The sequence below is a fragment of the Oncorhynchus tshawytscha genome, linkage group LG04 (genome assembly GCF_018296145.1).
Source record: "Oncorhynchus tshawytscha isolate Ot180627B linkage group LG04, Otsh_v2.0, whole genome shotgun sequence".
Classification (NCBI taxonomy): domain Eukaryota; kingdom Metazoa; phylum Chordata; class Actinopteri; order Salmoniformes; family Salmonidae; genus Oncorhynchus; species Oncorhynchus tshawytscha.
The window spans coordinates 31,364,536-31,378,484 of NC_056432.1; the positions used below are offsets into that span (position 1 = coordinate 31,364,536).

The 13,949-nt window shown below is 44.7% G+C and overlaps 1 protein-coding gene across 1 annotated transcript in view; it reads right to left on the reverse strand.

Annotated features, from left to right (window-relative positions):
• dnah10 (dynein axonemal heavy chain 10) overlaps window positions 1–13,949 on the reverse strand; it is a 55,088-nt gene that overhangs the window by 24,581 nt on the left and 16,558 nt on the right. Inside the window, exons 22-39 of the mRNA XM_042320630.1 lie at window positions 13,710–13,826; window positions 13,491–13,593; window positions 13,221–13,399; window positions 10,044–10,255; window positions 8,649–8,809; window positions 8,258–8,487; window positions 7,879–8,001; window positions 7,536–7,769; window positions 7,177–7,400; window positions 6,789–7,058; window positions 6,496–6,679; window positions 6,247–6,381; window positions 5,961–6,113; window positions 5,106–5,294; window positions 4,840–4,986; window positions 4,348–4,539; window positions 4,066–4,184; window positions 3,784–3,942 (exon numbers count right to left, since the gene is read on the reverse strand). Coding sequence (XP_042176564.1) covers window positions 3,784–3,942; window positions 4,066–4,184; window positions 4,348–4,539; window positions 4,840–4,986; window positions 5,106–5,294; window positions 5,961–6,113; window positions 6,247–6,381; window positions 6,496–6,679; window positions 6,789–7,058; window positions 7,177–7,400; window positions 7,536–7,769; window positions 7,879–8,001; window positions 8,258–8,487; window positions 8,649–8,809; window positions 10,044–10,255; window positions 13,221–13,399; window positions 13,491–13,593; window positions 13,710–13,826 — 3,131 coding nt within the window. The remainder of the gene's footprint in view (window positions 1–3,783; window positions 3,943–4,065; window positions 4,185–4,347; window positions 4,540–4,839; window positions 4,987–5,105; window positions 5,295–5,960; window positions 6,114–6,246; window positions 6,382–6,495; window positions 6,680–6,788; window positions 7,059–7,176; window positions 7,401–7,535; window positions 7,770–7,878; window positions 8,002–8,257; window positions 8,488–8,648; window positions 8,810–10,043; window positions 10,256–13,220; window positions 13,400–13,490; window positions 13,594–13,709; window positions 13,827–13,949) is intronic.

Here is a 13,949-nt window from a genome sequence, read left to right on the forward strand (position 1 = left end):
TAGTGTCTTCACTATTATTCTACATTGTAGAAAACAGCTAAAATTAAGAAAAACCCTGGAATGAGTAGGTGTAACCAAACTTTTGACTGGTACTGTATATACACAGTGCATTTGGAAAGTATTGACACACAATAACCCATAATGACAAAGCAAAAACAGTTTTGAAATGTTTGGTAATTTATTAAAAAAAAATGGAAATATCACATTTACATAAGTATTCAGATCCTTTACTCAGTACTTTGTTGAAGCAACTTTGGCAGCGATTACAGCCTCGAGTGTTCTTGGGTATGACGCTATAAGCTTGGTACACCTGTATTTGGGGAATTTCTCCCATTCTTCTCGGCAGATCCTCTCAAGCTCTGTCAGGTTGGATGGGGAGCATTGCTGGACAGCTATTTTCAGGTCTCTTCAGAGATGTTCGATTGGGCTCAAGTCTGTGCTCTGTCTTGGCCACTCAAGGACATTCGGGGAGTTGTTCCAAAGCCACTCCTGCGTTGTTTTGGCTGTGTGCTTAGACTCATTGTCCTGTTGGAAGGTGAATCTTCGCCCCAGTCTGAGGTCCTGTGGGCTCTGGAGCAGGTTTTCATCAAGGATCTCTCTGTACTTTGTTCCGTTCATCTTTGCCTCAATCTTGACTAGTCTTCCAGTCCCTGCTGCGGAAAAACATCCCCACAGCATGATGCTGCCACCACCGTGCTTCACTGTAGGGATGGAGCCACGTTTCCTCCAGATGTGATGCTAGACATTCAGCCCAAAGACTTCAATCTTTGTTTTATCAGACCAGAGAATCTTGTTTCTCATGTTCTGAGAGTTTTTAGGTGTCTTTTGGCAAACTCCAAGCAGGCTGTCATGTGCCTTTTACTAAAGAGTGGCTTCCATTAGGCCACTACCATAAAGGCCTGATTGGTGGAGTGCAGCAGAGATGGTTGTCCTTCTGGAAGGTTCTCCCATCTCCACAGAGGAACTCTAGGGCTCTGTCAGAGTAGCCAGCGGGTTCTCGGTCACCTCCCTGACCCAGGCCCTTCTCCCCTGATTTCTCAGTTTGGCCGGGTGGCCAGCTCTAGGAAGAGTCTTGGTGGTTCCAAACTTCTTCCATTTAAGAATGATGGAGGCCACTGTGTTCTTGGGGACTTTCAATGTTGCAGAAATTTTTGGTACCCTTCCCCAGATCTGTGCCTCGACATAATCCTGTCTCTGAGCACTACGGATAATTCCTTTGTCCTCATGGCTTGGTTTTTAATCTGACATGCACTGTCAACTGTGGGAACGTATATAGACAGGTGTGTGCCTTCCAAATCATATCCAATCAATTGAATTTACCACAGGTGGACACTGATCAAGTTGTAGAAACATCTCAAGGATGATCAATGGAAAACCAGCACCTGAGCACCTGAGCTCAATTTCGAGTCTCATAGCATGTAAATAAGGTATTTCTGCTTTTTATTATTAATACATTTGCAGAAATTTATAAAAACTGTTTTTTGCTTCGTCAATATGGGGTATTGTGTGTAGATTGCTGAGGAATTGTTATTTATTTAATCAATTTAAAATAAGGTTGTCTGTCTGTCACATAATAAAATCTGGAAAACGTCAAGGGGTCTGAATTGTTTCCGAAGGCACTGTATTTATATATATTTTATAAAAAATGTATTTCACCTTTATTTAACCAGGTAGGCCATTTGAGAACAAGTTCTCATTTACAACTGTGACCTGACCAAGATAAAGCAAAGCAGTGCGACAAAAACAACAACACAGAGCTACACAGAAACAAACGTACAGTCATTAACACAATAGAAATGTCTATGTACAGTGTGTGTAAATGTAGAAGAGTAGGGATGTAAGGCAATAAATAGGCCATGTGTCACACCCTGACTATAGTTTGCTTTGTATGTTTCTATGTTTTGTTTGGTCAGGGTGTGATCTGAGTGGGCATTCTATGTTGTGTGTCTAGTTTGTCTGTTTCTGTGTTTGGCCTGATATTGTCCTCAATCAGAGGCAGGTGTTAGTCATTGTCTCTGATTGGGAACCATATTTAGGTAGCCTGTTTGGTGTTGGGGTTTGTGGGTGATTGTTCCTGTTTCTGTGTTTGCACCAGATAGGGCTATTTTGGTTTTTCACATTTCTTGGTTTTGTTAGTCTATTCATGTATAGTTTCTTTATTAAAGAACCATGAATAATAACCACGCTGCGTTTTGGTCCGCCTCTCCTTCAATGGAAGAACCGCGTTACACCATGGAGGCAAAATAATTACAATTTATCATTAACACTGGAGTGATAGATGTGCAGATGATGATGTGCAAGTAGAGATACTGGGGTGAAAAAGAGCAAGAGGATAAGAACAATATGGAGATGAGGTAGTCGGGTGTGCTATTTACAGATTGGCTGTGTACAGGTACAGTGCTGCTCAGACAGCTGATGCTTAAAGTTAGAGGGAGATATAAGACACCAGCTTTAGTGATTTTTTTTGTGCAATTTGTTCCAGTCACTGGCAGCAGAGAACTGGAAGGAAAGGCAGCCAAAGGAAGTGTTGGCTTTGGGGGTGACCAGTGAAATATACCTGCTGGAGCGCGTGCTAAGGGTGGGTATTGCTATGGTGACCAGTGAGCTGAGATAAGGCGGGGCTTTACCTAGCATAGACTTATAGATGACCTGGAGTTTGGCGACGAGTATGTAGTGAGGGCGAGCCAACGAGAGCATACAGGTCTCAGTGGTGGGTAGTATATGGGGCTTTGGTGACAAAACGGATGGCACTGTGATAGACTACATCCAGTTTGCTGAGTAGCGTGTTGGAGGCTATTTCGTAAATGACATCGTCGAAGTCAAGGATCGGTAGGATAGTCAGTTTTATGAGGGTATGTTTGGCAGCATGAGTGAAGGAGGCTGTGTTGCAAAATAGGAAGCAGATTCTAGATTTTATTTTGGATTGGAGATGCTTAATGTGAGACTGGAAGGAGAGTTTACAGTCTAACCAGACACCTAGGTATTTGTAGTTGTCCACATATTCTAAGTAAGAACCGTCCAGAGTAGTGATCCTAGTAGGGTGGGAGGGTAAGGACAGCAATCGGTTGAAGAGCATGCACTTAGTTTTACTTGCATTTAAAAGCAGTTGGAGGTCTCGGAAGGAGTGTTGTATGGCATTGAAGCTCGTTTGGAGGTTTGTTAGCACGGTGTCCAAAGAAGGGCCAGAGGTATACAGAATGGTATCGTCTGCGTAGAGGTGGATCAGAGAATCGCCAGCAGCAAGAGCGACATCATTGATATATACAGAGAAAAGAGTCGGCTCGAGAATTGAACCCTGTGGCACACCCATAGAGATTGCCAGAGGTCCGGACAACAGGCTCTCCGATTTGACACACTGAACTCTATCTGAGAAGTAGTTGCTGAATCAGGAGATGCAGTCATTTGAGAAGCCAATGCTATTGAGTCTGCCGATAAGAATGCAGTGATTGACAGAGTCGAAAGCCTTGGCCAGGTCGATGAAGACGGCTGCACAGTACTGTCTTTTATCGAAGGCGGTCGATGATATCGTTTAGGACCTTGAGCATGGCTGATGTCCACCCATGACCAGCTCGGAAACCAGATTGCATAGTGGAGAAGGTAGGGTGGGATTCGAAATGGTCGGTGATCTGTTTGTTAACTTGGCTTTTGAAGATTTTAGAAAGGCAGGGCAGGATGGATATAGATCTATAACAGTTTGGGTCTAGAGTGTAGCATTGGATACAACAAAATACCTAGAAACTTCAGGTTGAACTCTACAAGGGAATGGCAGTGACATGGTCTTACCTCCTCTCCTTCTTGTCAGTGGGCTTATTGATGTCTCTGAAGATGTTGGACAGTATCCCATCAGTCCAGTCACGGGTGACAGGGTCCAGAATGCCGTACACCTCGATGACACTCATGGCTTTAGGGTTCAGGCAGTAAAGCTTGGTCACCAAGCCTAACCTGTAGGCATGAAAACAACCACAATTATGAGAGCTACTATTCCTAAAAACGCTCTCTGTTGAACGCTTTGAGAAGCAAGGCTGTTGTGATGCCAGCTGTCACAATGGTCTGAGAGGCACTGACCTGGTCTGGGCCTGGCACAGAGTGCTGATGACCACTGACTTGCCTCCACCTGTGGGGCCCACCACCATAGTGGTGTGTCTGGTCATCATGGTCTCATACATCTGCACCACCTTGTCCACCTGAACACCACAGACACTCAGCATTAGAAACAGGGACTTATCAACATCTTCACTTCATGTGTAGAAATAATAATTAGTCATCTTTCAATGCGGATGGACATTTTCACAAAGTTGCCTATGCCCTGAGATTTAAAGTTTAGACAGAGAAGAGTAGCCAGGGCACCTGGTTGGACAGGATGAGGTATTTGTTCTCCATCAGGGTCTGCTCCACAGCATCATTGAAGCTGGGGTAGCACACACGGGGGCAGTCAAGCCCCGGGAACAGGTCTGAGATCAGCCCCAGGAACAGAGGCACATCCTCAAACACAAACTTAGGCAGGTTCATGTCCCGCAGGGCACGCATCAACACCACATCCTGAGAGAGAAAAATGGAGAGAGAGGGTGAGGAGTAGGTGAGGAAGGAGACGCACACTCACTCAGTTAGTCATCTTCCTTTGAATGTAGATTCTGGCCACGAAGATGACGGTGCTGTACGGGAGAGAGAATGAAAAAAGACAGAGGGATAGAGAAAGAGAGAGATTGTCAAAGAAGTCAATGAAATAAAACCACCCCAAACTTCCAGAAAATTATAAATGCTCTCTTTGTCTCCTTACTATAAGTACAACACATAGGAATCGTATCACAGTGGACTTTGCATAATTTCACAGGTCTTTACCTCATTGAGGTCTGGTGAGCCTCTCTTCAGTTCTCCAGCCATCACTAACACAGATTTCAGAGCCCGCAGGCCAAAGTCATAGTGGAATTGCTTAGACAGCTGCTCCCTGGCCAGCTTGTACAGCACCGTCATCTTCTTGGCCAGAATCTACATTCAAAGGAAGATGACTAACTGAGTGAATGTGCGTCTAACAATGTCAGACAACACTTATCTATAATATTGTACGTGTGTTTTTGTGTGTGTTGATGAGAGGATGTGCTGCTCACCTTAGCCAAGAGGAATCCCTCTGAGAAGAGCATGATCTCACAGATCATCTGCAGGTCAGGGACGATGACGACCACGGGTCTGAACAGGGCTTTGACTGACTCAGGCAGCTCTGTGCGTCCAGCGTAGCCAGGGTTCATAGTAATGAAGATGCCCATGCGGTCGTCCATGCTGATCTCCTGGCCTTCAAACTGACACCCAAAACACATAGAGTACTGAGTTAAAATCGTCCTGAGTCAATGTCACCAACAGTTTTGAGCGAAAACATTCCAAAACTGGTCTCCCGGGTGGCACAGTGGTTAAGGGCGCTGCATTACAGCGCCAGCTGTGCCACCAGAGACTCTGGGTTCGCGCCCAGGCTCTGTCGTAACCGGCCGCGACCGGGAGGTCCGTGGGGCGACGCACAATTGGCCTAGCGTCGTTCGGGTTAGGGAGGGATTGGCCGGTAGGGATATCCTTGTCTCATCGCGCACCAGCGACTCCTGTGGCGGGCCGGGTGCAGTGCACGCTAACCAAGGTTGCCAGGTGCACGGTGTTTCCTCCGACACATTGGGTTGGATGCGCGCTGTGTTAAGAAGTAGTGCGGCTTGGTTGGGTTGTATATCGGAGGACGCACAACTTTCAACTTTCGTCATTCCCGAGCCCGTACGGGAGTTGTAGCGATGAGACAAGATAGTAGCTACTAACAATTGGATACCACGACATTTGGGGGTAAAATAAAAAACATCCCAAAACTTACCTTGCAATAATGTTCTGTAGCAAGCTTTTGTGTTTACCTCCTCAAATTGTAAGGTTTTAGTATTACCCTCTCCCAATCCAGAACTGTCCAGGTAGTGTCCAGACATCTAATAACTTACATGGAACCTCTTGAGGTGCAGGATGAGAGCGTTGCGGATGGTCTGGATCTGGGAGGAGATGACAGACAGCACAGAGGCATCGATGCGGTTGAACTCATCAAAGCAGCCCCAGGCACCACACTGGGCCAGGCCAGACAAGATCTTCCCCACAGCCTGGACACAGAGGAGGGGGAAGACAGAGGAGAGGAGAAGCATGATAAATGAATACACAAGGTAAATAAAGAAACTATTCATGTGGACTACAATAGAGGAAATAAAGCTTTAATTTTGGTGTGAGGGGCTTTACCATGTAGTCCATGCCCTCTCCACAGTTGGTGACCACACACAGGAGGCCCAGAGCCTTGGCCAGGTCCTTGGTGGACTCTGTCTTCCCCGTTCCAGCCGGCCCCGCGGGGGCTCCACCCAGGTACATGGACAGGGCCTGAGGCAAGCACAAACACAGTGGTAGTTACAGTTAGACAAAATCATTCACCTCCATCATTCAACAGTGTATAAATACAGACTGACAAAGCTTTCTGAGGTTCAGGTATTGTACTTGTGTGAGGGTGAGGTAGATGCGGTCAGTCAGAGGGGTGATGACCAGACGACCATTCAGTCCCATGTACTCATAACCATAGGAGAAAGCAGCGCTGCACTGGCGCACAAACAGATCATCGGGCTCCCGGTCCCAGTAGAACCTCAGCTGGCTCTCCCACTCAAACTCACGGGCGTCCATTATACTGCATGAGAGAGAAATGAGGAGAAACATCATCTAGTTTTCATCTGAAGTCATATGTCACTGCATGCAGTACAGTAAGTATAATAACAAAGCACTATGTTGTTCCCTACCTGTCCCGGACAAAGTTGTCCACAATGTCCCTGGCATGGACATCGATGATGAGGACAGTGTTGATCTTGCTTCGGTCGTTCTTCTTCATGGGCTGAGTGATGCGTGTCACCAGCTCGTCTATTTGCTGGTGCATCTTCTTAGCGTAGTTCTTCAGCGCTTGCTTGTCTCCCTTCTTCACCTTCTGGAAGACGTCCTCCACCTCCCAGGTCCACCACACCTGGTTCCCAGCCAGCACCACCATCCCCTGGTACAGCAACATCCAGTCAATCCTGAGGGAAACACACACTATGGACTGGTGCTGCTGAATATTTCACTGGCATCTTACACACATACAAAGTTTTACTTTGAAGACAGGAGTAGGTCCGTGTGTTTCTGAAACACACTAACCTGCCCCTGTCTTCACAGTAGCGGAAGATGGCTTCCTTGGTGATGAGTCTGTTGGTCCTCCTCATCTCCAGCAGTACTCCAGTCATCCAGTCCTCCACCCGGCCCTCGGCTGGCACCGGCCGCTTCAGGTCCATCACCTCTCCCTCCGCAGACACCAGGGCCCCAGCCACCGTCTCCCCGTTACCCCCCACGTCAAACCGCAGAGACGCTATGTTGTCATACATCTGGGTGGGAGGAAAAAGGGAGAGAAAAGGCAACGTTAACCCCACACACTTGAGGAAACAAAAGCCACAAAGATGACTACACCTTTGATCACCTGAAGAGAACCATCTCTGGCCTGTAGTGACATGCTACAGTACCTTTATTATGTGCTCCTGGACGCAGACAGGGTCGCTGCTACCCAGGATGCTGAGCAGCTCGTCGTCGGAGATGAAGAAGAAGCGAGGGAAGGCGTTACGTTTGGAATCCAGGTAGTCGTTGAGACTCTTCTGGCAGCGCTCCAAACCATCACTCAGACTCTGCAGGTCAGTCAGCCGGTTGGGCACCAGACAGCACCTCTTAATTCCCGGGTCCTTCACTGTATCTGTCATAATCTAGAGTAGACCATGCAAGCACACAAAACTAAGTAAGACAATACTGTCTAAAAGCATTACGTGTTGTGTTTAATTATGTTCTAATAGAAGTGGGACTCAAGTCAATCACCTTTTTGAACATTTTGTCAATGTTGTCAAATTTCTTGGCTTCCTCAGGTAACTGAGAGCGGATATCCCCTCCAATGAAGATGCTCTCTAGGTACATCCACTTCCGCTGCACCAGCATCCAAACCTTAGGAGATGCCATATAATTTCAGGACAGATCCTGTATGGGTGGTTACCATTATACTCAACGGTGGTTTCAAAGGACAATGAGCTTGTGATGAGAGTTGTACGCAACAGTATTTTAACTCTTCCATGAACTAGGACCCAAAGGTCACTGGCTGTGTCCCAAAAGGCACCTTATTCCCTACATAATGCACTATGGGCCCTGGTAAAAAGTAGTGCACTATATATGGAATAGGGTGCTATTTGGGACGTTGACTGACCTCTATGACTTCGCTGATGAGGGACAGGCTCTTCTCCCACTGTTGTACGGTGGCCAGGAAGGGCCCTACGAAGCGGCTGCCTGCCATACTCTGAAGGTTCATGGCGTTGTCATCCAGGTTCTGCAGAATCTCGTCCACCACCCCCAGGATAGAGCCACGTTCCTGGGTGCCTTTGAAGTAGCGCTGCACACTAAACTTCATATTCTCCCAGGTCTCCACCACCTCCGTCACTCCCTGTACACAAACACACATATACCCATTATCTAAATGTAAATGACATATAAACTCAATGTTTAGTTATTGATACTGACCATACAATGTTGAACACACCGCAAAGAGAATTGTACAATTACAGCTTTGTGTGATGAAATAAACATCCTAAAGGGGTTGCTTGCCTTTTCAATACTGAGCTCTTTGACAGCTGAGGTGACAATCTCACCGATGACATTGCCATACTTGTTCAGCTCCATGGCGAACATGTTCTCTAGAGTGAAGGTGTCTGGATTCATCTCAAAGCTGGTGTTAGTCCTCTGCATCAGTTCCCTCCAGTGTCTGAGGAGGATCAAGCACAAACAAACATTCACATACTCTCTATATAAATAAATACATTAAAACCACATTCACTTCATTTGTTTCTATTTTTTTCAGGAGGTATTTTGTTGGCCTTCATTTATGTGCTCTCTGACACATGGAGTTGCATGGCAAATGGTCCAGGAAGACAAGGAAAGCACAAAGGACAATGCTCAAAGACTAGTTAGCCCTTCTCCCTCTGAGGGGCCAAAATGTATCTCTCTGTTACAGTATCCAGAGGACTGACTATTGAATGAGTGACAGAATAATACTACATTATCCATGTTTGGTATCTATCTGAAACGTGTTCACGGAGGATAACTCTGCTATCTATATGAATGATGATCTCTATCTCTAAATTACTCTATTATGTAAACGTTTTGTCTTCTCAGGAATTCTGCTTTATTTACATAGGTCTCATCCCCCACACACACCTTTAAATTCTGTGACACACTGTTGCGATTGGCCATGGGAGTGTATACGTTAATGGTAATGGTCAATGGTGGTTGGTTTTAGGTTGAAATGTACACTTTCATATATTATAAATGGAATTAAATGCCTTTGTTCTTGCTCTTCTCCTGTATCCAGTCCATGGAGGAAGGTTGTATGATCAATTCTCATTTCCTAGGCTTCTAGGCCTCTGGCCTAATAGGCATCTCTTTGTTCATGCTTTGTCTTATAAGTTAGCCCTAGGCTCTACAGTATACAGTGGGGCAAAAAAGTATTTAGTCAGCCACCAATTGTGCAAGTTCTCCCACTTAAAAATATGAGAGAGCCCTGTAATTTTCATCATAGGTACACTACAACTATGACAGACAAAATAAGAAAAAACATCTGGATTTGGACATTTTCACTTAGGGGTGTACTCACTTTTGTTGCCAGCGGTTTAGACATTAATGGCTGTGTGTTGAGTTATTTTGAGGGGACAGCAAATTTACACTGTTGTACAAGCTGTACACTCAATACTTTACATTGTAGCAAAGTGTCATTTCTTCAGTGTTGTCACATGAAAAGATATACTCAAATATTTACAAAAATGTGAGGGGTGTACTCACTTGTGTGATATACTGTATATATAATATCCTGTATATACACATATCAAATATTACTTCCCACTACAGTCATGTGATTGTTATAGGGCCTGTGTGTTGATATCAGGTTCTGTCACCTAAACATCCTACTCTCTAAGTCCACATCCATAGGTGATTAGGCGTACCTGTCTCTGAGGGCCTCGTTCTTCAGGTCCAGAAGGAGAGGCAGGGACTCTTTGAACTCCTTCATGCGTCCCTCTAGGAAGAAGGACACAGGCAGGGCCCGCACATCTTTAGGCAGCTTCCTCAGACTCTTAATGAAGCTCTCAACGCCCTCCTGCAGCAGCTGGATGTTCAGGTTCGCCCACAGAGTCTGGGACCACTCCGTCTTAGCTGCCTGAAAGACACACATAAGGCAACACACATAAAGGCAATGCACACAGAACTCTAGAAAACATTGGGGCCATACTTGCAAACATAAGCACGCATTTAAAGTTAAACAGATTCTCACGTACAAAATGCGCATCATCCAATTAAAATAGTTGATTTACTAGCATATGACCGAACGTTAAATTGTAGCTTGTCCCATCAGATAACATGGTACAAGTTAACCCTAGAAGTCAGAACCCATCAATGGAAAAAAAGATAGAGGTCCTTACAAGAAAGCTTATTATACATTGTTAAAAAAAGAAAGTCTTATATATTGGTCAAATCGCAGTTCTCACCACTTCTAGGTGGAACCCACTACTAAAGTGGTTGACCCGTAATTGAAAGTGCTTTTTAACAATGGGTTCGAGCCATTGTCGCATTAAGCATTTTTGTTGAGGAGAAATCTGTTCAATGTTGGACCTTGATGCTCGATTCAAAAGGCATGTGACAAAGGGGGTTATTATAATAGTGCAAAACTATAAAACATTGTAGGCCTGCATGTAAGTGTAGCATACATGAGAACATACTAATGACAGCCAAGTGTCTTACTACATTAAGAGTTGATTTAAGATGCAATACTGCCACCTGTAGGATGATAACAAGTGTGCAAACTATTTCTACTGTACAGTCGCGGCCAAAGGTTTTGAGAATGACACAAATATTAATTTCCACAAAGTTTGCTGCTTCAGGGTCTTTAGATATTTTTGTTAGATGTTACTATGGAATACTGAAGTATAATTACAAGCATTTCATAAGTGTCAAAGGCTTTTATTGACAATTACATGAAGTTGATGCAAAGAGTCAATATTTGCAGTGTTGACCCTTCTTTTTCAAGACCTCTGCAATCCGCCACTGGCATGCTGTCAATTAACTTCCCACATCCTGACTGATGGCAGCCCATTCTTGCATAATCAATGCTTGGAGTTTGTCAGAATTTGTGGGTTTTTGTTTGTCCACCCGCCTCTTGAGGATTGAGAAGCAACCCCACACATGAATGGTCTCAGGATGCTTTACTGTTGGCATGACACAAGACTGATGGTAGCGCTCACCTTGTCTTCTCAGGACAAGCTTCTTTCCGGATGCTCTAAACAATCGGAAAGGGGATTCATCAGAGAAAATTACTTTACCCCAGTCCTCAGCAGTCCAATCCCTGTACCTTTTGCAGAATATCAGTCTTTCCCTGATGTTTTTCCTGGAGAGAAGTAGCTTTTTTTTGCTGCCCTTCTTGACACCAGGCCATCCTCCAAAAGTCTTTGCCTCACAATTGAACCGCTCTCCTTGAAGTTCTTGATGATCCGATAAATGGTTGATTGAAGTGCAATCTTACTGGCAGCAATATCCTTGCCTGTGAAGCCCTTTTTGTGCAAAGCAATGATGACGGCACGTGTTTCCTTGCAGGTAACCATGATTGACAGAGGAAGAACAATGATTTCAAGCACCACCCTCCTTTTGAAGCTTCCAGTCTGTTATTCAAACTCAATCAGCATGACAGAGTGATCTCCAGCCTTGTCCTCGTCAACACTCACACCTGTGTTAACGAGAGAATCACTGAAATGATGTTAGCTGGTCCTTTTGTGGCAGGGCTGAAATGCAGTGGAAATGTTGTTTGGGGATTCAGTTCATTTGCATGGCAAAGAGGGACTTTGCAATTAATTGCAATTTATCTGATCACTCTTCATAACATTCTGGACTATATGCAAATTGCCATCATACAAACTGAGACAGCAGACTTTGTGAAAATAATATTTGTGTCATTCTCAAAACTTTTGGCCACGACTGTAGTTCTACTTTGGATCATCCTTCTCTAGTGAAATAACACTTAAGACAAAGCAGATGATTATAAAAATGCATGAAAATGTCGGCCTGCTTTCAGGCGTACACGTCCATGTAAGATATGCTATGCAATCAGATTTTTAGGCAATAGCAGTGTGTTTGTGTGCAAGGCTGAAATTGAATGAATGTCCCTTTTCAACACACTAACCCACAGGTGTCAAACTCATTACACGGAGGGTTGAGTGTCTGCGAGTTTTCGCTCCACAATTGTACTTGATTGATGATTGGCCAGGTCGCAATTGTAAATGAGAACTTGTTCTCAACTTGCCTACCTGGTTAAATAAAGGTGAAATAAATAAATAAATCAAATTAATTAAGATCACTAATTAGTAAGGAACAACTGAAAAGATAAACCAAAAACCTGCAGACACTCGGCCCACAGTGGAATGAGTTTGACACCCATGCACGCACTAACCCAATAGGCTACATATAAATCTATATTTCAAAGGGGGCGGGGGACGACTATTCGTGAGATTCGAACTCTTGCCAAAATCTGGGACAATTACAGGGACTAGGAACTTTACACAGACAGCAATTTGACCAGTCAGTCAAAGACACGTGATAGCCTAGTTGCTTTGGTCAGAACGTGCTGTTGGACTGAGGTATGTTAAAGATGCTTCCAATGAACAAGTGTTGGAACATGTCCAACTACGTCTCGGATTTTTATTGGCTGCAGAAGCTGTAAAATAAAAAATAAATAAAAAAGGGCTAACATGTGCCATGTTATCTGACGGGACCAGCTACTATAGAGTACCACAGTACGAGTCATAATACCCATAAAACCTGGAAATGGTTCCAATCATTTCCCCACCATTTATTTTTCCCATAGGGGATTTTAGAAACACTTACAATAAGGGCTGTGATTTGTGTAGGCTTACCCTGACGTGACGTTTTGATAACCGTGTAAATCACAAGGTGACTTTTATCAATATATTCGTCTTTATGTCACATGCAAGTAAATCAGCCATTTTAATTGGCTGATAGACATTTTGTGCATGAGAACCTGTTTAACTTGAAATGCTTGCTTATGTTTGCAAGTTTGGCGCCATTGTGTTCTCTATTACACAAACACACACTTTACTCAACCCACAAACTCGTACCTTCTGAGACTTGTAGATCTCGTAGATCTGTCGCAGGCCCTTCATCTCCTTCTGTACGTTTTGCAGCTCTGTGTACATGGTGATTGGCAGGTCAAAGAGCTTCTCTGCATTAGCCAACTCTTGACGTCCCGCCTCTATTTTGGCTAGTTCTGTCTCATAGGTCCCCATCACTGTCACTCCTACACAGAGAATGGGGAAAGACATCAAATCACCCAGTGAGCAGTGATGGGGCTGTTAAGACAGTCTGATGGGAAGGGGGTCAACACTTACCTTTCTCCAGGTTGTCTCCCACAGCTCCAGGTCCATGCATGTTGAAGCTCTCTGCAAAGACGGTCAGCTCCTGCTTATACGTCTCAATCTGCTCCTTAGTAATCTGTGAGACAGGGGAGAGGGGATGTACATTTTGGGATGAGGGTCGTAATGATAGATATAGGCGAGACTGTGATGGTAAAGTTAGTGTTGGTCGAGGTGTCATGGCGTCTGTCTCACCTCAGTGAAGGTCTTCTTGACCCGTCCTAGGCTGTGGTCCACCAGTCTGGATTCTTCAAACAGATCACTCCACAGGCGGCCGATACTAGCCGACAACTGCAGCTCCTCCTCCGTGGCCTGCAACACACACAGGGATCCACACTCAAACAGGGGACAGCAACACAATAAACTCAAAAGGAAAAACTATACAGACGTACACTCAACAGACAAATAACGAAGAGACAATATACAGACACTCGA